Source organism: Manacus candei, unplaced genomic scaffold (assembly GCF_025592945.1).
Source record: "Manacus candei isolate 608988 ecotype Guabito, Panama unplaced genomic scaffold, ASM2559294v1 h1tg000609l, whole genome shotgun sequence".
Lineage (NCBI taxonomy): Eukaryota > Metazoa > Chordata > Aves > Passeriformes > Pipridae > Manacus > Manacus candei.
This window is the reverse complement of record NW_026138657.1, coordinates 1-20,895: the sequence shown is the minus strand read 5'-3', so window position 1 is coordinate 20,895 and position 20,895 is coordinate 1. Positions and strand designations below refer to the sequence as shown.

General features: G+C 59.6%; 1 protein-coding gene and 6 long non-coding RNA genes across 12 annotated transcripts; 3 read left to right on the top strand and 4 right to left on the bottom strand.

Annotated features, from left to right (window-relative positions):
- Positions 1-393, top strand: LOC127466126 (uncharacterized). The gene is made up of 2 exons (XR_007902616.1): positions 1-79; positions 204-393. It is a non-coding gene; the product is annotated as an uncharacterized LOC127466126 (long non-coding RNA).
- Positions 394-5,344: 4,951 nt separating this feature from the next.
- Positions 5,345-20,328, top strand: LOC127466120 (fructose-bisphosphate aldolase A-like). The gene is given in 9 exon segments (XM_051776726.1): positions 5,345-5,459; positions 8,674-8,711; positions 8,713-8,850; positions 9,258-9,293; positions 10,013-10,067; positions 11,738-11,898; positions 16,367-16,450; positions 18,508-18,682; positions 20,267-20,328. Coding segments are annotated over 9 exon segments (849 nt in total). The 3' UTR covers positions 20,314-20,328.
- Positions 5,529-6,513, bottom strand: LOC127466123 (uncharacterized). Its single transcript, XR_007902612.1, has 4 exons — positions 6,449-6,513; positions 6,327-6,366; positions 5,783-5,894; positions 5,529-5,625 (listed from the first exon to the last, which is right to left on the bottom strand). It is a non-coding gene; the product is annotated as an uncharacterized LOC127466123 (long non-coding RNA).
- LOC127466121 (uncharacterized) lies at positions 7,017-8,115 on the bottom strand. Of its 2 annotated transcripts, none has more exons than XR_007902606.1 (4): positions 8,057-8,115; positions 7,471-7,629; positions 7,170-7,270; positions 7,017-7,108 (listed from the first exon to the last, which is right to left on the bottom strand). It is a non-coding gene; the product is annotated as an uncharacterized LOC127466121 (long non-coding RNA). The 2 variants fall into 2 exon arrangements; XR_007902607.1 differs by having other exon boundaries at positions 7,017-7,139; positions 7,201-7,270.
- On the bottom strand, positions 12,900-16,216 carry LOC127466125 (uncharacterized). Its single transcript, XR_007902615.1, has 3 exons — positions 16,106-16,216; positions 15,509-15,571; positions 12,900-12,995 (listed from the first exon to the last, which is right to left on the bottom strand). It is a non-coding gene; the product is annotated as an uncharacterized LOC127466125 (long non-coding RNA).
- Positions 17,318-18,355, top strand: LOC127466124 (uncharacterized). Of its 2 annotated transcripts, none has more exons than XR_007902614.1 (3): positions 17,318-17,368; positions 17,534-17,587; positions 18,167-18,355. It is a non-coding gene; the product is annotated as an uncharacterized LOC127466124 (long non-coding RNA). The 2 variants fall into 2 exon arrangements; XR_007902613.1 differs by lacking the exon at positions 17,318-17,368 and adding an exon at positions 17,391-17,441.
- Positions 18,717-20,863, bottom strand: LOC127466122 (uncharacterized). Of its 4 annotated transcripts, XR_007902608.1 has the most exons (8): positions 20,837-20,863; positions 20,536-20,610; positions 20,406-20,486; positions 20,136-20,345; positions 20,036-20,058; positions 19,362-19,465; positions 19,263-19,328; positions 18,717-18,825 (listed from the first exon to the last, which is right to left on the bottom strand). It is a non-coding gene; the product is annotated as an uncharacterized LOC127466122 (long non-coding RNA). The 4 variants fall into 4 exon arrangements; XR_007902609.1 differs by lacking the exons at positions 18,717-18,825; positions 19,263-19,328; positions 19,362-19,465; ... (1 more) ...; positions 20,536-20,610; positions 20,837-20,863 and adding an exon at positions 19,758-19,801 and having other exon boundaries at positions 20,136-20,206; positions 20,483-20,523; XR_007902611.1 differs by lacking the exons at positions 18,717-18,825; positions 19,263-19,328; positions 19,362-19,465; ... (1 more) ...; positions 20,536-20,610; positions 20,837-20,863 and adding an exon at positions 19,858-19,871 and having other exon boundaries at positions 20,136-20,206; positions 20,483-20,523.
- Positions 20,864-20,895: the final 32 nt, after the last annotated feature.

Below are 20,895 nucleotides of genomic sequence, written 5' to 3'. Positions count from 1 at the left end.
TGGGAGGAAATCCTGAGGTAAAAATTGCAGGTTTTGAGGTAAAAACTGCAGATTTTGGGGTCTGGGGACAGATTTTGGGGTGAAAAGGCGGATTTTGGGGTGTGGGAAGAAATCCTGAGGTAAAAAATTGCAGATTCTGAGGTAAAATTTGCAGATTTTGAGGTAAAAAAGGCAGATTTTGGGGTGAAAAGGCAGATTTTGAGGTGAAAAAGGCAGATTTTGGGGTGTGGGAGGAAATCCTGAAGTAAAAATTGTAGGTTTTGAGGTAAAAATGCAGATTTTTGGGATCTGGGGGCAGATTTTTTGGGGGAAAAAAAGGCAGATTTTGGGGTGAGGGAGGAAATCCTGAGGTAAAAAATGCAGATTTTGGGGTCTGGGGGCAGATTTTTTGGGGGTGAAAATGCAGATTTTGGGGGTGAAAATCCAAATTTGAGGGGTTGGGGAACCATTTCTGAGGTAAAAAAAATCAGGGTTTTGAGGTAAAAAAGGCAGATTTTGGGGTGAAAGGGCTGTTTTTGGGGTGAAAAGGGTCCTATTTGAGGGTGAGAAGTGGCAGATTTGGGGTAAAAATGGCAGATTTTGGGGTGAAAAGGGCAGATTTTGGGGGTGTGGAGTCAGATTTGGGGTGAAAAGTGGCAGATTTGGGGTGAAAAGTGGCAGATTTTGGGGTTAAAAGGGCAGATTTGGGGTAAAAGTGGCAGATTTGGGGTGAAAAGTGGCAGTTTGGGGGTGAAAAGTGGCAGATTTGGGGTGAAAAGTGGCAGATTTTGGGGTCTGGAGTCAGATTTGGGGGCGAAAATTGCAAGTTTTGGGGGTGAAAGGGGCAGATTTTGGGGTAAAACCAGCAGATTTTGGGGTAGAAGGGGCCAATTTGGAGGAGAAAAGAGGAATTTTGGGGTGAAAAGGATCAGATTTGGGGTGAAAAGGGGCTAATTTGGGGAGGAAATTTGCAGTTTTGGGGTTGAAAAGGGCAGATTTTGGGGGTCTGGAGTCAGATTTGGGGTGAAAAGGGTCAGATTTGGGGTCAAACTGGCAGATCTGGGGTCAAACTGGCAGATCTGGGGTGAAAAGTGGCAGTTTGGGGGTGAAATTTGCAGATTTTGGGGTGAAAAGGGGCAGATTTTGGGGTGTGGAGTCAGATTTGGGGGTGAAAAGGGTCCGATTTGGGGTGAAAAGGGTCGGATTTGGGGTGAAAAGGGTCAGATTTGGGGTGAAAATGCAGATTTTGGGGATAAAAGGGCAGATTTGGGGTGAAAAGGGTCAGACTGGGGGTGAAAAGTGGCAGATTTGGGGGCTGGAGTCGGATTTGGGGTGAAAAGTGGCAGATTTTGGGGTGTGGAGTCAGATTTGGGGGGTGAAAAGGGTCAGATTTGGGGTGAAAAGGGTCAGATTTGGGGTGAAAAGGGTCGGATTTGGGGTGAAAAGTGGCAGATTTTGGGGTGTGGAGTCAGATTTGGGGTGAAAAGGGTCCGATTTGGGGTGAAAAGGGCAGATTTTGGGGTGAAAAAGGGGCAGATTTGGGGTGCAAAGGGGTCGGATTTTGGGGCGAAAGGGGCCGTTTTTTGGGGGCGCGGGGGGGCGGGGCCGGGTGGGGGGCGGGGCGAGAGGGGGGCGGGGCCCCTTCCCGGTTTTCCTTCCTCCTCTTCCTCCTCCTCCTCCTCCCCTTGAGTCGCCCTTGGGGCTCCCGGGGTGTGTCCGTTGGGGGGAGGGGCCATTCCCGGCTTTTCCCACCTCCCCCATCCCGAAATTTCCTCAGTCTCGGAGCCCGAAGCGCCAGGAATTCCCAAAGAGCCGGTGGGTGACACCCCCCCTTCCCAAAATCCCGGAGATTCCCCCAAATCCTGGAATATCTCCCCCAAATCCTGGGAGATCCCAAATCCTGGGAGATCCCAAAGCCTGGGAGAGCCCCCCCCCCTTGCCCTTCCCAAATCCCAGGAGATCCCAAATCCTGGGAGAGCCCAAATCCTGGGAGATCCCAAAGCCTGGGAGATCCCAAAGCCTGGGAGATCCCCCCAAATCCTGGGATATCCCCCAGATCCTGGGATATCCCCCCAAATCCTGGGGAGAGCCCAAAGCCTGGGAGATCCCCCCCCCTGCCCTTCCCAAATCCTGGAATATTCCCCCAAAGCCTGGGATATCCCCCCAATCCTGGGAGATCCCCAAGCCTGGGAGATCCCAAAGCCTGGAGAGCCCCCCAAATCCTAGGATATCCCCCTAAATCCTGGGATATCTTCCCCAAATCCTGGGAGAGCCCAAATCCAGGGATAACCCCCCAGATCCAGGGAGATCCCAAAAGCCTGGGAGATCCCAAAGCCTGGGAGATCCCCCCAAAATCCTGGGAGATCCCAAAGCCTGGGATAACCCCCCAAATCCTGGGAATATCTCCCCAAATCCAGGGAGATCCCAAATCTAGGGAGATCCCAAATCCAGGGAGATCCCGAATCTAGGGAGATCCCAAAGCCTGGAGATCCCAAAGCCTGGGAGATCCCCCCCTGCTCTTCCCAAATCCCAGGAGATCCCAAATCCTGGGGAGAGCCCAAAGCCTGGGAGATCCCCCTAAATCCTGGGAGATCTTTCCAAATCCTGGGAGATCCCAAATCCTGGGATAACCCCCCAAATCCAGGGAGAGCCCAAAGCCTGGGAGATCCCAAATCCTGGAGATTCCAAATCCTGGAGATCCCAAATCCTGGGAGAGCCCAAATCCAGGGATAACCCCCCAAATCCAGGGAGATCTCAAATCCTGGGATAACCCCCCAAATCCTGGAATATCTCACCAAATCCTGGGAGATCCCAAATCCAGGGAGATCCTCTCAAATCCAGGGAGATCACAAATCCTGGAATATCCCCCCCAAAATCCTGGGGAGATCCCAAATCCTGGGAGATCCCCTCTGCCCTTCTCAAATCCTGGGAGATCCCAAATCCAGGGAGATCCCAAATCCTGGGAGATCCCAAATCCTGGGAGATCCCCCCAAATCCTGGGATATCCCCCTAAATCCTGGGAGAGCCCAAATCCAGGGATAACCCCCCAAATCTAGGGAGATCCCAAATCCTGGGAGAGCCCAAATCCAGGGAGGATCCCAAAGCCTGGGAGATCCCAAAGCCTGGGAGATCCCCCCAAATCCAGGGAGAGCCCAAAGCCTGGGAGATCCCCCCCCTGCCCTTCCCAAATCCTGGAATATTCCCCCAAAGCCTGGGATATCCCCCTAAATCCTGGGAGATCCCCAAGCCTGGGAGATCCCAAATCCAGGGAGATCCCAAATCCCTGGGATATCCCTCCAAATCCTGGGATATCTTCCCAAATCCAGGGAGATCCCAAATCCCCGGGTATCCCCTCCCCTGCTCTTCCCAAATCCTGGGAGATCCCAAAGCCTGGGAAATCTCAAAGCCTGGTGATAATCCCCCTAAATCCTGGGATATCCCCCCCCTGCCCTTCCCAAATCCTGGGAGATCCCCCCAAATCCAGGGAGATTCCAAAGCCTGGGATATCCCCCCCAAATCCTGGGAGATCCCAAAGCCTGGGAGATCCCAAAGCCTGGGAGAACCCAAAGCCTGGGAGGTCCCAAATTCCTGGGGGTGTTTTCTCCCCAAATCCTGGGATATCCCCCCCTTGCCCCTTCCCAAATCCTGGGATATCCCAAAGCCTGGGAGATCCCCCCCCCTGCCCTTCCCAAATCCCAGGAGATCCCAAAGTCTGGAATCTCCCCCCAAATCCTGAGATATCCCCCTAAATCCTGGGATATCCCAAATCCTGGGATATCCCCCCTCTGCTGCTCTTCCCCCTAAATCCTGGGGATATCTCAAATCTTTGGAGATCCCCCCTGCTCTCTCCCAAATCCTGGGATATCTCAAATCCTGGGAGATCCCCCCCTGTGCCCTTCCCAAATCCTGGGAGATCCCAAATCCCTGGGATCTCCCCCCTCTGTTCTCCCCCAAATCCTGGGATTTCCCCCCCCTGCTCTTCCCCCTAAATCCTGGGATATCCCCTTTCCTCTTCCCAAATCCTGGGGTGTCCTTCACCCCTCCAAATCCTGGGATATCCCCCCTCTGCTCTCCTCAAATCCCAGGATATCTCCCCTCTTCCCAAATCCTGGGATCTCCCCCCTCTCCTCTCTTCCCCAAATCCTGGGATCCCCCTTCTCTTCCCAAATCCTGGGATCTCCCCCACCCCCCAAATCCTGGGATCCCTGCACTCCCCAAATCCTGGGGTGTCCCTCTCCCTTCTCCCCAAATCCTGGGGTGTTCCCTCCCCCAAATTCTGGGATTCTCCCCCTTTCCCCATATCCTGGGATCCCCCCTGACACCTTCTCCCAGGACTCCTGGGACCCCCAATGTCCCCCCAAATCCCCCCAGGGTCCCCTCAGACCCCAAAATCCCCCCAATGTCCCCCCAGGACCTCAAAATCCCCCCAGATCCCCCCAAAATCCCCCCAAAATTCCCCCAAATCCCCTCAAAAGTCCCCCCCAGACCCCAAAATCCCCCCAAATCCCCCCAAAATCTCCCAAAATTCCCCCCAATCCCCCAATGTCCCCCCAAAATCCCCCCAAGTCCCCCCAAAATCCCCCAAATCCCCCCAGATCCCCCAAAATCCCCCCAAAGTCCCCCAAAATCCAATCCCCCAAATCCCCCATCCCCCAAATCACCCCCAAATCCCCCACATCCCCCAAATCCCCAGAGTGCCCTCCCAAATCCCCCCAACATCCCCCCAACATCCCCCAAAATCCCCCCAAAATCCCCCCAATCCCCCAAAACCTTCCCAAATCCCCCCAGTGTGCCTCCAAATACCCCCAAAATCCCCCCAAATCCCCCCAACATCCCCCAAATCCCCCCAACGTCCCCCCCAAAATCCCCTCAAAATCCCCCCAAACCCCCCAACGTCCCCCCCCAAATCCCCCCAATGACCCCTCAGACCCCCAAATCCCCCCAAAATCCTCCCAAATCCCCCTCAAATCCCCCCAATGTCCCCTCAAAATCCCCCCAAAATCCCCCCAATGTCCCCCCAAAATCCCCCCCAAGTCCCCCCAAAATCCCCCAAATCCCCCCAGATCCCCCAAAATCACCCCAAAATCCTCCCAAATCCCCCTAAATCCCCCCTAAATCCCTAAAAATCCCCCCAATGTCCCTCCAGGTGCCCCCCAGACTCCTGAGACCCCCCCAATGTCCCCCAAAATCCCCCCCAAAAGCCCCCAAAATCCCCCAAATTTCCCCCCAAATCCCCCCAAATCCCCCCCAAATCCCCCAAACCCCCCTCCTTTCCCTCCCCCATCATGGGGGGGGGTGTGGGCGTGTCCCTCCCCAATGACCTCACCTCTGACGTTCATCACCGCGCGCGCCCCCAGTGGCCGCCATGACGCCCCCCGTGCCCGCCCTCACCTCCCCGAGCAGAAGAAAGGAGCTGGCGGCCATCGCCCAGCGCATCGTGGCCCCCGGCAAGGGCATCCTGGCCGCCGATGAGTCCACTGGTGGGCACTGGGACGGACTGGGAGGGGACTGGGGGGGCACTGGGGAGGGGATTGGGGGGCACTGGGGGCACTGGGAGGCACTGGGAGGGCACTGGGGGTCCATGGCCCAGCGCATCGTGGCCCCCGGCAAGGGCATCCTGGCCGCCAATGAGTCCACTGGTGGGCACTGGGGACAGACTGGGAGGGACTGGGAGGGACTGGGGGGCACTGGGAGGGGACTGGGGGGCACTGGGAGGGCACTGGGAGGCACTGGGAGGGGATTGGGGGGCACTGGGAGGGGATTGGGGGGCACTGGGAGGGGATTGGGGGGCACTGGGAGGCACTGGGGGGCACTGGGAGGGCACTGGGAGTGACTGGGGTGCACTGGGAGTGAACTGGGAGCACTGGGAGTGAACTGAGAGGGCGCTGGGAGGGACTGGGAGCACTGGGAGTGAACTGGGACAGGGCTGGGAGGAACTGGGAAGCACTGGAACTAAACTGGGAGGGGATTGGGAGGGGATTGGGGGGCACTGGGAGGGACTGGGAGTGAACTGGGAGGGCACTGGGAGTGACTGGGGTGCACTGGGAGTGAACTGGGAGCACTGGGAGTGAACTGGAAGAGGACTGGGAGTGAACTGGAGAGGGCACTGGGAGTGACTGGGGTGCACTGGGAGTGAAACTGGGAGCAACTGGAAGTGAACTGGGACAGGGCTGTGAGGAACTGGGAAGCACTGGAACTAAACTGGGAGGGAACTGGGAGGGGATTTGGGGGGCACTGAGAGGGACTGGGAGGCACTGGGAGGGACTGGGGGTACTGGGAGTGAACTGGGACAGGGCTGTGAGGAACTGGGAGAGCACTGTGAGGAACTGGGAAGCACTGGGAGGGACTGGGAGCACTGGGAGTGAACTGGGAGCACTGGGAGTGAACCTGGGAGGGGCGCTGTGAAGAACTGGGGTGCACTGGGAGTGAACTGGGAGCACTGGAGGGACTGGGAGCACTGGGAGTGAACTGGGACAGGGCTGTGAGGAACTGGGGTGCACTGGGAGTGAACTGGGAGCACTGGGAGGAACTGGGGGGCGCTGTGAGGAACTGGGACCACTGGGAGCACTGGGAGGGACTGGGGGCACTGGAGGAGCACTGGGAGTGGAACTGGGACTGGACAGGGCTGTGAGGAACTGGCGTGAACTGGGATGAACTGGGTGGGACTGGGAAGAGATAAGAAAGGGCCAAGAGGGCACTGGGAGGGACTGGGAGTCACTGGGAGGGACTGGGAGTCATGTGAGGGGCACTGGGAGGGACTGGGAGTCACTGGGAGGGACTGTGGTGGGACTGGGAAGAGATAAGAAAGGGCCAAGAGGGCACTGGGAGGGACTGGGAGGGCACTGGGAGCAACTGGGAGGGACTGGGTGGGACTGGGGGAGATAAGAAAGGGCCAAGAGGGCACTGGGAGGGACTGGGAGTCATGTGAAGGCACTGAGGGAGGGGACTGGGAGTCACTGGGAGGGACTGGGAGTCACTGGGAGGGACTGGGAGTCACTGGGAGGGCACTGGAGCTACTGGGAAAGCACTGGGACAACAGCACGTGTTTGCTGGTCTGTACTGGGAGTCACTGGTTCATACTGGGAGTCACTGGTTTGTACTGAGATTCTTTGCTCTGTACTGGGAGTCACTGGTTCATACTGGGAGTCACTGGTCCCATACTGGAGTCACTGGTTCATACTGGGAGTCACTGGTATTGTACTGGGAGTCACTGGTTTGTACTGGGAGTCACTGGTTCATACTGGGAGTCACTGGTCCATACTGGGAGTCACTGGTTTGTACTGGGAGGCCACTGGTTTGTACTGGGATTCTTTGCTCCGTACTGGGAGTCACTGGTGCATACTGGGAGTCACTGATTCATATTGGGAGTCACTGGTTCATACTGGGAGTCAGTGCTCCACACTGGGAGTCACTGGTCCATACTGGGAGTCACTGGTTTGTACTGGGATTCTTTGCTCCGTACGGGGAGTCACTGGTCCTACTGGGAGTCACTGGTCCCTACTGGGAGTCACTGGTCCCTACTGGGAGTCACTGGTCCATACTGGGAGTCACTGGTCCATACTGGGAATAACTGGTCTGTACTGGGAGTCACTGGTCCCTACTGGCAGTCACTGGTTCATACTGGGACTCTCTACTCCATACTGGGAGTCGCTGGTTCATACTGGGAGTCACTGGTTCATACTGGGAGTCACTGGTTCATACTGGGAGTCGCTGGTTCATACTGGGGGTCACTGCTCCACACTGGGAGTCACTGGTCCGTACTGGGAGTCACTGGTTCATACTGGGAGTCACTGGTCCCCTACTGGAAGTCAGTGCTCCATACTGGGAATAACTGGGCGCCGAGAACACGGAGGAGAACCGGCGCTGGTACCGGTTCAGACTGGGAGTCACTGGTTCATACTGGGAGTCACTGGGCCCTACTGGGAGCTCCCAGTCCATCCCAGTCCCTCCCAGTCCCTCCCAGTCCTTACTGGTCCATACTGGTTCCCCAGGCAGCATTGCCAAGCAGCTGAGCTCCATCGGGGCGGAGAACACGGAGGAGAACCGGCGCTGGTTACCGGTTCAGACTGGGAGCCACTGGGCCCATACTGGGACTCTCTGCTCCCTTCTGGGAGTCACTGGTCCATACTGGGAGTCACTGGTCTATACTGGGACTCTCTGCTCCATACTGGGAGTCACTGGGTGACTCCAGTAACTGGTGGCTCCTGGGAGCTCCTGGTGCATCCCAGTCCATCCTGCTCCTCACCAGTCCTTACTGGTCCTTACTGGGAGTGACTGCTCCATACTGGGAGTCACTGGTCCGTACTGGGAGTCACTGGGCCCTCCTGGGAGCTCCCAGTCCCTCCCATTCCCTCCCAGTCCTTACTGGTCCATACTGGTTTCCCCAGGCAGCATTGCCAAAGCGGCTGAGCTCGATCGGGCGGCGGAGAACACGGAGGAGAACCGGCGCTGGTACCGGTTCAGACTGGGAGCCACTGGGCCATACTGGGAGCTCCCAGTCCCTCCCAGTCCTTACTGGTCCATCCTGGTTCCCCAGGCAGCATTGCCAAGCGGCTGAGCTCCATTGGTGCCGAGAACACGGAGGAGAACCGGCGCTGGTACCGGTTCAGACTGGGAGTCACTGGTGTATACTGGGAGCTCCCAGTCCATCCCAGTCCCCTCCCAGTCCTTACTGGTCCATACTGGTTTCCCCAGGCAGCATTGCCAAGCGGCTGAGCTCCATTGGTGCCGAGAAACACGGAGGAGAACCGGCGCTGGTACCGGCAGCTGCTGTTCACGGCCGACAAGCGCGTCGACCCCTGCATCGGCGGCGTCATCCTCTTCCACGAGACCCTCTACCAGAAGGCCGACGACGGGCGCCCCTTCCCACAGGTCATCAACCTGCGACAAGGGCGCCGTGGTGGGCATCAAGGTGGGTACGGGGGGCTACCTGGGGTGGGAGGGGGCTTGGGGACACCTTGGGGACATTGGGGACACCTTGGGGACATGGGGGACACCTTGGGGACATGGGGGACACTTTGGGGACATGGGGGACACTGAGGGGGTGTGAGAGGTCTTGGGGACACTTTGGGGGTGTGAGGGGTCTTGGGGACACCTTGGGGACATTGAGGACACCTTGGGGACATTGGGGACACTTTGGGGGTGGGAGAGGTCTTGGGGACACCTTGGGGACACTGAGGGGATGGGAGGGGTCTTGGGACATCTTGGGAACATTTGGGACACCTTGGGGACATTGGGGACACCTTGGGGACATTGGGGTGGGAGGGCCCTTCCCCCAGGTCATCCATGACAAGGGCGCCATGGTGGGCATCAAGGTGGGTCACCTGGGGGGCTACCTGGGGGTGGGAGGGGGCTTGGGGACACCTTGGGGACACCTTGGGGACACCTTGGGGACATTGGGGACACTTTGGGGACACCTTGGGGCTGTGAGGGGTCTTGGGGACATCCTGGGGACACCTCGGGGACATTGGGGACACTTTGGGGGTGTGAGGGGTCTTGGGGACACCTTGGGGACACCTTGGGGACACTGGGAACACCTTGGGGACATGGGGGACACCTTGGGGACATTGGGGACACCCTGGGGACATGGGGGACACCTTGGGGGTGAGAAGGGGCTTGGGGACATTTTGGGGACACTTTGGGGACATGTGGGACACCTTGGGGACACTGAGGGGGTGTGAGAGGTCTTGGGGACACTTTGGGGGTATGAGAGGTCTTGGGGACACCTTGGGGACATTGGGGACACCCTGGGGACATTGGGGACACCTTGGGGACATGGGGGACACTTTGAGGGTGGGAGAGGTCTTGGGGACACCTTGGGGGTGTGAGGGGGCTTGGGGACACCTTGGGGACATTGGGGACACCCTGGGGACATTGGGGACACCTTGGGGACACCTTGGGGACATGGGGGACCACTGAAGGGACATGGGAGACCCCTTGGGGACACCCTGGGGGTGTGAGGGGTCTTGGGGACACCTTGGGGCCGTGACCCTGGTGACCCCGGTGACCCCGGTGACCCGTCCCTGTCCCCCAGGTGGACAAGGGGGTGGTGCCCCTGGCTGGCACCAACGGCGAGACCACCACCCAAGGTGAGTGACAGCCTGGCCACGGGGCCACCACAATGTCCCTGGCCCAGTGCCACCACCCTGTCCCCTCCCAGTGCCACCACCCTGGCCCTGGCCCTGGCCCGGGGCCACCACCCTGTTCCCAGTGCCACCCCCCCTGTCCCAGTGCCACCACCCTGTCCCAGTGCCACCACCCCAGCCCTGACCCTGTCCCAGTGCCACCACCCTGTCCCAGTGCCACCACCCTGTCCCTGATGTCACTGCCATGTCCCCTCCCAGTGCCATCACCGTGTCCTTGATGCCACCACCCCATCCCTGATGCCACCACCCTGTTCCCAGTGCCACCATGATGTCCCTGTCCCTGATGCCACTGCCATGTCCCTGATGCCACCATCCTGTCCCCTCCCAGTGCCACCACCTTGTCCCTGATGCCACCACCCTGTTTCCAGTGCCACCATGATGTCCCTGTCCCTGATGCCACCACCCTGTCCCCTCCCAGTGCCACCACTTTGTCCCAGTGCCACCCCCCTGTCGGTGTCCCTCATGTCACCCTCCGTGACCCGTCTGCTGTGCCCTGGTGTCCCCAGCGTCCCCTGATGTTCCTGGTGTCCCCAATGTCCCCCCAGTGTCCCCCCAATGTCCCCAAATCCCCCCCATGTCCCCAATGCCCTCAACACCTCCAATGTCCCCAATGTCCCCAATGTCCCCAAATATTCCCAATGTCCCAAATGTCCTCAAAACCACCAATGTCCCCCCAATGTCCCCAACACCCCCAATGTCCCCAAATCCCCCCAATAGCCCCAATGTCCCCCCAATGTCCCCAGTGTGCCCCCAATGTCCCCAATGCCCCCCCAAGTCCCCCCAATGTCCCCAAATCCCCCCAATGGCCCCCAACACCCCCAATGTCCCCCCAATGTCCCCCCAATGTCCCCAAATCCTCCCAATGTCCCCAAATCCCCCCAACGTCCCCAATGTCCCCAACACCCCCAATGTCCCCAAATCCCCCCAATGTCCCCAAATCCCCCCAACGTCCCCAATGTCCCCAACACCCCCAATGTCCCCAAATCCCCCCAATGTCCCCAACACCCCAATGTCCCCAACACCCCCAATGTCCCCAAATCCCCCCAATGTCCCCAACACCCCCAATGTCCCCAAATCCCCCCAATGTCCCAAATCCCCCCAACACCCCAAATCCCCCAATTCCCCCCAATGTCCCCAACACCCCCAATTCCCCCAAATCCCCCCAATGTCCCAAATCCCCCCAACACCCCAAATCCCCCCAGTGTCCCCAAATCCCCCCAATGTCCCCAAATCCCCAAATCCTCCCAAATCCCCCCAGTGTCCCAAACACCCCCAACACCCCCAATGTCCCCAGTCCCAAACACCCCCAACACCCCCAATGTCCCCAAATCCCCCAAATCCCCCCAATCCCCCCAATGTCCCCAACACCCCCAATGTCCCAAATACCCCCAACACCCTCAATGTCCCCAAATCCCCTCAATGTCCCCAAATCCCCCAATGTTCCCAAATCCCCCCAAATCCCTCCAACCCCCCCAATCCCCCCAACACCCCCAATTCCCCCAAATCCCCTCAATGTCCCAAACACCCCCAATGTCCCCAACCCCCCAAATCCCCCCAATGTCCCCAAATCCCCCCAGTGTCCCCAAACCCCCCCGATCCCCCCTCTGCCCCAGGGCTGGACGGGCTGATGGAGCGCTGTGCCCAGTACAAGAAGGACGGGGCGGACTTTGCCAAGTGGCGCTGTGTGCTCAAGATCACCCCCCACACCCCCACCCCCCTGGCCATCATGGAGAACGCCAACGTGCTCGCCCGCTACGCCAGCATCTGCCAGCAGGTCGGGGGGCACCTCAACAGGGGTTGGGGGCATTTAGAGAGGGTTTGGGGACACCTGGAGGGGGTTTGGGGGTGATTGGAGGGGGTCTGGGGGCACCAAAAGGGGGTTTGGGGGTGATTGGAGGGGGTTTGGGGACATCTGGAGGGGGTTTGGTGACACCTGGAGAGGGTTTGGTGACATTTGGGAGCATCAGAAGGGGGTTTGGGGGTGATTGGAGGGGGTTTGGGGACACCTGGAGGGGGTTTGGTGACATCAAAAGGGGGTTTGGGGGCATTTAGAGAGGGTTTGGGGGTGATTGGAGGGGGTTTGGGGACATTTAGAGAGGGTTTGGTGACATTTAGAGACGGTTTGGGGACACCTGGAGGGAGTTTGGGGGTGATTGGAGGGGGTTTGGGGGCATCAAAGGGGGTTTGGGGGCATCAAAGGGGGTTTGGGGGTGATTGGAGGGGGTTTGGGGGTGATAGGAGGGGGTCTGGGGGTGATTGGAGGGGGTTGGGGGTGATAGGAGGGGGTTGGGGGCATCTGGACGGGGTTTGGGGGTAATTGGAGGGGGTCTGGGGTGATTGGAGGGGGTTTGGGGGTGATTGGAGGGGGTTTGGGGGCATCAAAGGGGGTTTGGGGGTGATTGGAGGGGGGTTGGGGGTGATTGGAGGGGGGTTGGGGGTGATTGGAGGGGGGTTGGGGGTGATTGGAGGGGCGTTGGGGGGTGATTGGAGGGGCGTTGGGGACACCAAAAGGGGGTTTGGGGGTGATTGGAGGGGGTCTGGGGGCATCAAAGGGGGGTTTGGTGGCATCTAAAGGGGGTTTGGTGACACCTGGAGAGCATTTGGTGACATTTGGGGTCATCAGAAGGGGATTTGGGGGTGATTGGAGGCATCAAAAGGGGGTTTGGTGACACCTGGAGGGGGTTTGGTGCCATCTAAAGAGGGTTTGGGGTTGATTGGAGGGGGTTTGGGGGGGTTAGGAGGCATCAAAAGGGGCTTTGGTGACACCTGGAGAGGGTTTGATGACATTTAGAGAGAGTTTGGTGGCATCTGGAGAGGGTTTGGTGACATTTGGACAGGATTTGGTGACATTTAGAGAGGGTTTGGTGACACCTGGAGGGGGTTTGGGGGTGATTGGAGGGGGTCTGGGGGTGATTGGAGGGGGTCTGGGGGTGATTGGAGGGGGTCTGGGGGCATCAAAGGGGGTTTGGGGGTGATAGGAGGGGGTTGGGGGGCATCTAGAGGGGGTTTGGGGGCATTTAGAGAGGGTTTGGGGATGATTGGAGGGGGTTTGGGGGTGATTGGAGGGGGTTTGGGGGCATCTGGGGGGCGGTTGGGGATGATTGGAGGGGGTTTGGGGACATTCAGAGAGGGTTTGGTGACATCTGGAGGGGGTTTGGGGACATCTAGAGAGGGTTTGGGGATGATTGGAGGGGGTTTGGGGACATTTAGGGAGGGTTTGGGGACATCTAGAGAGGGTTTGGGGACATCAAAAGGGGGTTTGGGGGCATCTGGAGGAGGTTTGGGGACATTTAGAGAGGGTTTGGGGGCATCTGGAGGGGCTTTGGGGGTGATTGGAGGGGGTTTGGGGACATTTAGAGAGGGTTTGGGGCATCTAAAGAGGGTTTGGGGGTGATTGGAGGGGGTTTGGGGACACCTGGAGGGGGTTTGGTGACATCAAAAGGGGGTTTGGGGACATTTAGAGAGGGTTTGGGAACATCTGGAGGAGGTTTGGGGACATTTAGAGAGGGTTTGGGGGTGATTGGAGGGGGTTTGGGGGCATCAAAGGGGGGTTGGGGGTGATTGGAGGGGGTTTGGGGGTGATTGGAGGGGGTTTGGGGGTGATTGGAGGGGGTTTGGGGGCATCTGGGGTGGTTCACCAAAAGGGGGTTTGGGGGTGATTGGAGGGGTTTGGGGCATCAAAGGGGGGTTGGGGGTGATTGGAGGGGGTTTGGGGGTGATTGGAGGGGGTTTGGGGGTGAGTGGAGAGGGTTTGGGGGTGATTGGAGGGGGTTTGGGGGCATCTGGGGGGGGTTTGGGGGTGATTGGAGGGGGGTTTGGGGGCATCAAAAGGGGGTTTGGGGGTGATTGGAGGGGGTTTGGGGGCATCTAAAGGGGTTTGGGGGCATCTGAAGGGGGTTTGGGGTGATTGGAGGGGGTCTGGGGGCATCAAAGGGGGGTTTGGTGGCATCTAAAGGGGGTTTGGTGACACCTGGAGAGCATTTGGTGACATGTGGGGTCATCAGAAGGGGATTTGGGGGTGATTGGAGGCATCAAAAGGGGGTTTGGTGACACCTGGAGAGGGTTTGGTGACATTTAGAGAGAGTTTGGTGGACATCTGGAGAGGGTTTGGTGACATTTAGAGAGGATTTGGTGACATTTAGAGAGGTTTGGTGACACCTGGAGGGGGGTTTGGGGGTGATTGGAGGGGGTCTGGGGGTGATTGGAGGGGGTTGGGGGGCATCTAGAGGGGGTTTGGGGCATTTAGAGAGGGTTTGGGGATGATTGGAGGGGGTATTGGGGGTGATTGGAGGGCTTTGGGGGCATCTGGGGGGCGGTTGGGGATGATTGGAGGGGGTTTGGGGACATTCAGAGAGGGTTTGGGGACACCTGGTGGGGGGTTGGGGGTGATTGGAGGGGGTTTGGGGACATCTAGGGAGGGTTTGTGACATCTGGAGGGGGTTTGGGGACATTCAGAGAGGGTTTGGTGACATCTGGAGGGGGTTTGGGGATGATTGGAGGGGTTTGGGGACATTTAGGGAGGGTTTGGGACATCTAGAGAGGGTTTGGGGACATCAAAAGGGGGTTTGGGGGCATCTGGAGGAGGTTTGGGGACATTTAGAGAGGGTTTGGGGGCATCTGGAGGGGCTTTGGGGGTGATTGGAGGGGGTTTGGGGACATTTAGAGAGGGTTTGGGGGCATCTAAAGAGGGTTTGGGGGTGATTGGAGGGGGTTTGGGGACACCTGGAGGGGGTTTGGTGACATCAAAAGGGGTTTGGGGACATTTAGAGAGGTTTGGGAACATCTGGAGGAGGTTTTGGGGACATTTAGAGAGGGTTTGGGGGTGATTGGATGGGGGTGATTGGAGGGGGTTTGGGGGCATCAAAGGGGGGTTGGGGGTGATTGGAGGGGGTTTGGGGGTGATTGGAGGGGGTTTGGGGGTGATTGGAGGGGGGTTGGGGGCATCTAGGGGGGGGTTGGGGGTGATTGGAGAGGGTTTGGGGACATCTAGAGAGGGTTTGGGGGTGATTGGAGGGGGTTTGGTGACATTTAGGGAGGGTTTGGGGACATTTAGAGAGGGTTTGGGGACACCTGGAGGGGGTTTGGGGTGATTGGAGGGGGTTTGGGGACATCAAAAGGGGGTTTGGGGGCATTTAGAGAGGGTTTAGGGGTGATTGGAGGGGGTTTGGGGACATCTAGGGAGGGTTTGGTGACATCTGGAGGGGGTTTGGGGACATTTAGGGAGGGTTTGGGGGTGATTGGAGAGGGTTTGGTGACACCTGGAGGGGGTTTAGGGGCATCAAAGGGGGGATTGGAGGCATGAAAAAGGGGTTTGGTGACATTTAGGGAGGGTTTGGGGACATTTAGAGGGGGTTTGGGGGTGACTGGAGGGGGTTTGGTGACACCTGGAGAGGGTTTGGTGGCATTTAAAGAGGGTTTGGTGACATTTAGAGAGGGTTTGGTGACACCTGGAGGGGGTTTGGGGGTGATTGGAGGGGGTTTGGGGGCATCAAAAGGGGGCTTGGGGACATCTAAGGAGGGTTTGGGGGCATCAGAGGAGGGTTTGGTGACACCTGGAGAGCATTTGGTGACATTTGGGAGCATCAGAAGGGGATTTGGGGGTGATTGGAGGCATCAAAAGGGGGTTTGGTGACACCTGGAGGGGGTTTGGTGCCATCTAAAGAGGGTTTGGGGGTGATTGGAGGGGGTTTGGGGGGGTTAGGAGGCATCAAAAGGGGCTTTGGTGACACCTGGAGAGGGTTTGATGACATTTAGAGAGAGTTTGGTGGCATCTGGAGAGGGTTTGGTGACACCTGAAGGGGGTTTGGTGACATTTAGAGAGAGTTTGCTGACATGTGGAGAGGGTTTGGTGACATTTGGACAGGATTTGAGAGCATTTAGAGAGGGTTTGGTGACACCTGGAGGGGGTTTGGGGACATTTAGGGAGGATTTGGTGACATTTAAAGAGGGTTTGGGGACACTTGGAGAGGGTTTGGGGACACTTGGAGAGGGTTTGGTGACATTTAGAGAGGGTTTGGGGACATTTAGAGAGGGTTTGGGGACATCTGGAGAGGGTTTGGGGACACCTGGAGAGGGTTTGGGGACACCTGGAGAGGGTCTGGTGACACCTGGGGGCATCAAAAGGGGATTTGGGGGGGTTGGGAGTGATTGGAAGGGGTTTGGGGACACCTGGAGGGGTTTGGTGCCATTTGGAGGGGTTTGGTGGCTGGTTTGGTGACACTTTTCCCCTGTGGTGTGCCCAGAACGGGATCGTGCCCATCGTGGAGCCCGAGATCCTCCCGGACGGTGACCACGACCTCAAGACCTGCCAGTACGTCACCGAGAAGGTGGGTGACGGCCCTGGCTCCAGGGGGGCCCCAAAGTGTCCCCAAAGTGTCCCCAGGGTGTCCTCAGGTCCTGGAGTGTCCCCAGGGTGTCCTCAGGTCCTGGAGTGTCCCCAGAGTGTCCCCAGGGTGTCCCCATGTCCTCAACACTGTCCTGGGGTGTCCCCAGAGTGTCCCCAGAGTGTCCCCAGGGTGTCCCCCATGTCCCCCACACTGTCCTGGGGTGTCCCCATGTCCTGAGAGTGTCCCCTGGTGTCCCCCTGTCCTGGGGTGTCCCCAGGGTGTCCCCAAAGTGTCCCCAGTGTGTCCCCCTGTCCCCAACCATGTCTTGGGGTGTCTCAAGAGTGTCCCCAACTTGTGTCCCCAACTGTGTCCCCAACACTGTCCCCAGGGTGTCCCCATGTCCTGGAGTGTCCCCAGGGTGTCCCCTGGTGTCCCCATGTCCTGGAGTGTCCCCAGGGTGTCCCCAACACTGTCCCCAGGGTGTCCCCATGTCCTGGGGTGTCCCCAACACTGTCCCCAGGGTGTCCCCAGGTCCTGGAGTGTCCCCAGGGTGTCCCCCCTGTCCCCAACCATATCCTGGGGTGTCCCCTGGGTGTCCCCAGGTCCCCAACACTGTCCCCAGGGTGTCCCCAGGTCCTGGAGTGTCCCCAGGGTGTCCCCGTGTCCCCAACCATATCCTGGGGTGTCCCCTGGGTGTCCCCAGGTCCCAAACACTGTCCCCAGGGTGTCCCCATGTCCTGGGGTGTCCCCTGGGTGTCCCCATGTCCCCAACCATGTCCTGGGGTGTCCCCTGGGTGTCCCCAGAGTGTCCCCTGAGTGTCCCCAGGGTGTCCCCACGTCCTGGAGTGTCCCCAGGGTGTCCTCAGGGTGTCCCCAGGGTGTCCCCAGCGTGTCCCCAGGGTGTCCCCATGTCCTGGAGTGTCCCCAGGGTGTCCTCAGGGTGTCCCCAGGGTGTCCCCAGGGTGTCCCCAGGGTGTCCCCATGTCCTGGAGTGTCCCCAGGGTGTCTCCATGTCCCCAAAGTGTCCCCAGGGTGTCCCCAGAGTGTCCCCAGAGTGTCCCCATGTCCTGGGGTGTCCCCCAGGGTGTCCCCCTGTCCCCAACACTGTCCTGGGGTGTGTCAAGAGTGTCCCCAACTGTGTCCCCAGGGTGTCCCCAGAGTGTCCCCCATGTCCCCAACACTGTCCCCAGGTTGTCCCCATGTCCTGGGGTGTCCCCAGGGTGTCCCCAGAGTGTCCTCAGAGTGTCCCCATGTCCTGGGGTGTCCCCTGAGTGTCCCCAGGGTGTCCCCAACTGTGTCCCCAACTTGTGTCCCCTGGTGTCCCCAACACTGTCCCCAGGGTGTCCCCAGGTCCTGGGGTGTCCCCAACTGTGTCCCCATGTCCTGGAGTGTCCCCAGGGTGTCCCATGTCCTGGGGTGTCCCCGTGATGCCCCCAACCCATCCCCGTGTCCCCCCAGGTCCTGGGGTGTCCCCAGGTGTCCCCAACACTGTCCCCAGGGTGTCCCCAGGTGTCCCCAGGTGTCCCCAGGTGTCCCCAACCCCGTCCCCGTGCCCCCCCAGGTGCTGGGGTGTCCCCAGGTGTCCCCAAGGTGTCCCCAACCCCGTCCCCATGTCCCCCCCAGGTGCTGGGGTGTCCCCAGGTGTCCCCAGGGTGTCCCCAAGGTGTCCCCAGGTGTCCCCAGGGTGTCCCCAACCCCGTCCCATGTCCCCCCCAGATGCTGGGGTGTCCCCAGGGTGTCCCCAGGTGTCCCCAACACTGTCCCCAAGGTGTCCAAAGGTGTCCCCAGGTGTCCCCAGGTGTCCCCAACCCCGTCCCGGTGCCCCCCCAGGTGTCCCCAGGGTGTCCCCTACTGTCCCCAACACTGTCCCCAGGTGTCCCCAGGTGTCCCCAACCCCATCCCATGTCCCCCCCAGGTGCTGGGGTGTCCCCAGGTGTCCCCAGGGTGTCCCCAGGTGTCCCATGTCCCCCCCAGGTGCTGGGGTGTCCCCAGGGTGTCCCCAACACTGTCCCCAGGTGTCCCCAGGTGTCCCCAACCCCGTCCCCGTGCCCCCCCAGGTGCTGGCCGCCGTGTACAAGGCTCTGAGCGACCACCACATCTACCTGGAGGGGACTCTGCTCAAGCCCAACATGGTGACGGGGGGCCACGCCTGTGCCACCAAGTACAGCCCCGAGGAGATCGCCATGGCCACCGTCACCGCCCTGCGCCGCACCGTGCCGCCGGCTGTGCCAGGTGTGTCACTGTCACTGTCATTGTCACCGTGTCATTGTCACCTGTGTCACTGTCACCCCCCTGTGTCCCCATGGCCACCGTCACCGCCCTGCGCCGCACCGTGCCGCCCGCCGTGCCAGGTGTGTCATTGTCATTGTCACCTCCTGTGTCATTGTCACCTCCCTGTCACCCCCTCTGTGTCCCCATGGCCACCGTCACCGCCCTGCGCTGCACCGTGCCACCCGCTGTGCCAGGTCTGTGTCATTGTCACCCCCCTGTGTCACTGTCACCCCTCTGTGTCCCCATGGCAACCGTCACCGCCCTGCACCGCACCATGCCGCCGGCTGTGCCAGGTCTGTGTCATTGTCACTGTCATTGTCACCTGTGTCACTGTCACTGTGTCACTGTCACTGTGTCACTGTCACCCCCCTGTGTCACTGTCACCCCTCTGTGTCCCCATGGCCACCGTCACCGCCCTGCGCCGCACCGTGCCGCCGGCTGTGCCAGGTCTGTGTCATTGTCACTGTCACTGTGTCATTGTCACTGTGTCATTGTCACCCCTCTGTGTCCCCATGGCAACCGTCACCGCCCTGCGCCGCACCGTGCCGCCCGCTGTGCCAGGTGTGTGTCACTGTGTCATTGTCACTGTCACCTGTGTCACTGTCACCTCCCTGTGTCACTGTCACTGTGTCACTGTCACCCCCCTGTGTCACTGTCACCCCTCTGTGTCCCCATGGCCACCGTCACCGCCCTGCGCCGCACCGTGCCGCCCGCCGTGCCAGGTGTGTGTCATTGTCATTGTCACTGTGTCATTGTCACTGTGTCACTGTCACTGTGTCATTGTCACCTCCCTGTGTCACTGTCACCCCCTCTGTGTCCCCATGGCCACCGTCACCACCCTGTGCCGCACCGTGCCGCCCGCCGTGCCAGGTGTGTCATTGTCACTGTGTCACTGTCACTGTGTCATTGTCATTGTCACCTGTGTCATTGTCACCCCCCTGTGTCCCCATGGCGACCGTCACCGCCCTGCGCCGCACCGTGCCGCCCGCCGTGCCAGGTGTGTCATTGTCATTGTCACCTGTGTCACTGTCACCCTCTTTGTCATTGTCACCTCCCTGACCCTCACCTGTGTCACTGTCACTGTGTCGCTGTCACCTCCTGTGTCACTGTCATCTCCCTGTGTTACTGTCACCCCCCTGTGTCACTGTCACTGTGTCACTGTCACTGTGTCATTGTCACTGTGTCACTGTCACCCCTCTGTGTCCCCATGGCCACCGTCACCACCCTGTGCCGCACCGTGCCGCCCGCTGTGCCAGGTCTGTGTCATTGTCACCTCCTTGTCACTTCCCCATGTCACTGTCACCTCCCTGTCACCCCCCCTGTGTCACTGTCACCTCCTGTGTCACTGTCACTGTATCGCTGTCACCTCCCTGACCCTTACCTGTGTCTCTGTCACCTCCTGTGTCACTGTCACCTGTGTCACTGTCACCTCCCTGACCCTCAACACCATCAACGCTGTGCCCTGCCCCGGTGTCCCTGTGTCACCTCCCTGTCCCCAGACTGTCCCCACGTCCCCAGACTGTCCCTAATGGTGTCCCCACACAGGGATCACGTTCCTGTCCGGGGGGCAGAGCGAGGAGGAGCCTCCCTGACCCTGAACTGTGTCACTGTCACCTCCCTGACCCTGAACTGTGTCCCTGTCACCTCCCTGACCCTGAACTGTGTCACTGTCACCTCCCTGAACCTGAACGCCATCAACCACTGCCCCCTGTCCTGGTGTCCCTGTGCCACCACCCTGTCCCCAGACTGTCCCTGTGCCACCACCCTGTCCCTGTGCCACCACCCTGTCCCCAGACTGTCCCTGTGCCCCAGACTGATGTCCCCATGTCCCCCCACACAGGGATCACGTTCCTGTCTGGTGGGCAGAGCGAGGAGGAGCCTCCCTGACCCTGAACTGTGTCCCTGTCACCTCCCTGACCCTCAACACCATCAACCGCTGCCCCCTGTCCTGGTGTCCCTGGGCCACCACCCTGTCCCCAGACTGTCCCCATGTCCCCCAGGCTGTCCCTAATGATGTCCCCATGTCCCCAACTGCAGGGATCACGTTCCTGTCTGGTGGGCAGAGCGAGGAGGAGCCTCCCTGACCCTGAACTGTGTCCCTGTCACCTCCCTGACCCTCAACACCATCAACCGCTGCCCCCTGCCCTGGTGTCCCTGGGCCACCACCCTGTCCC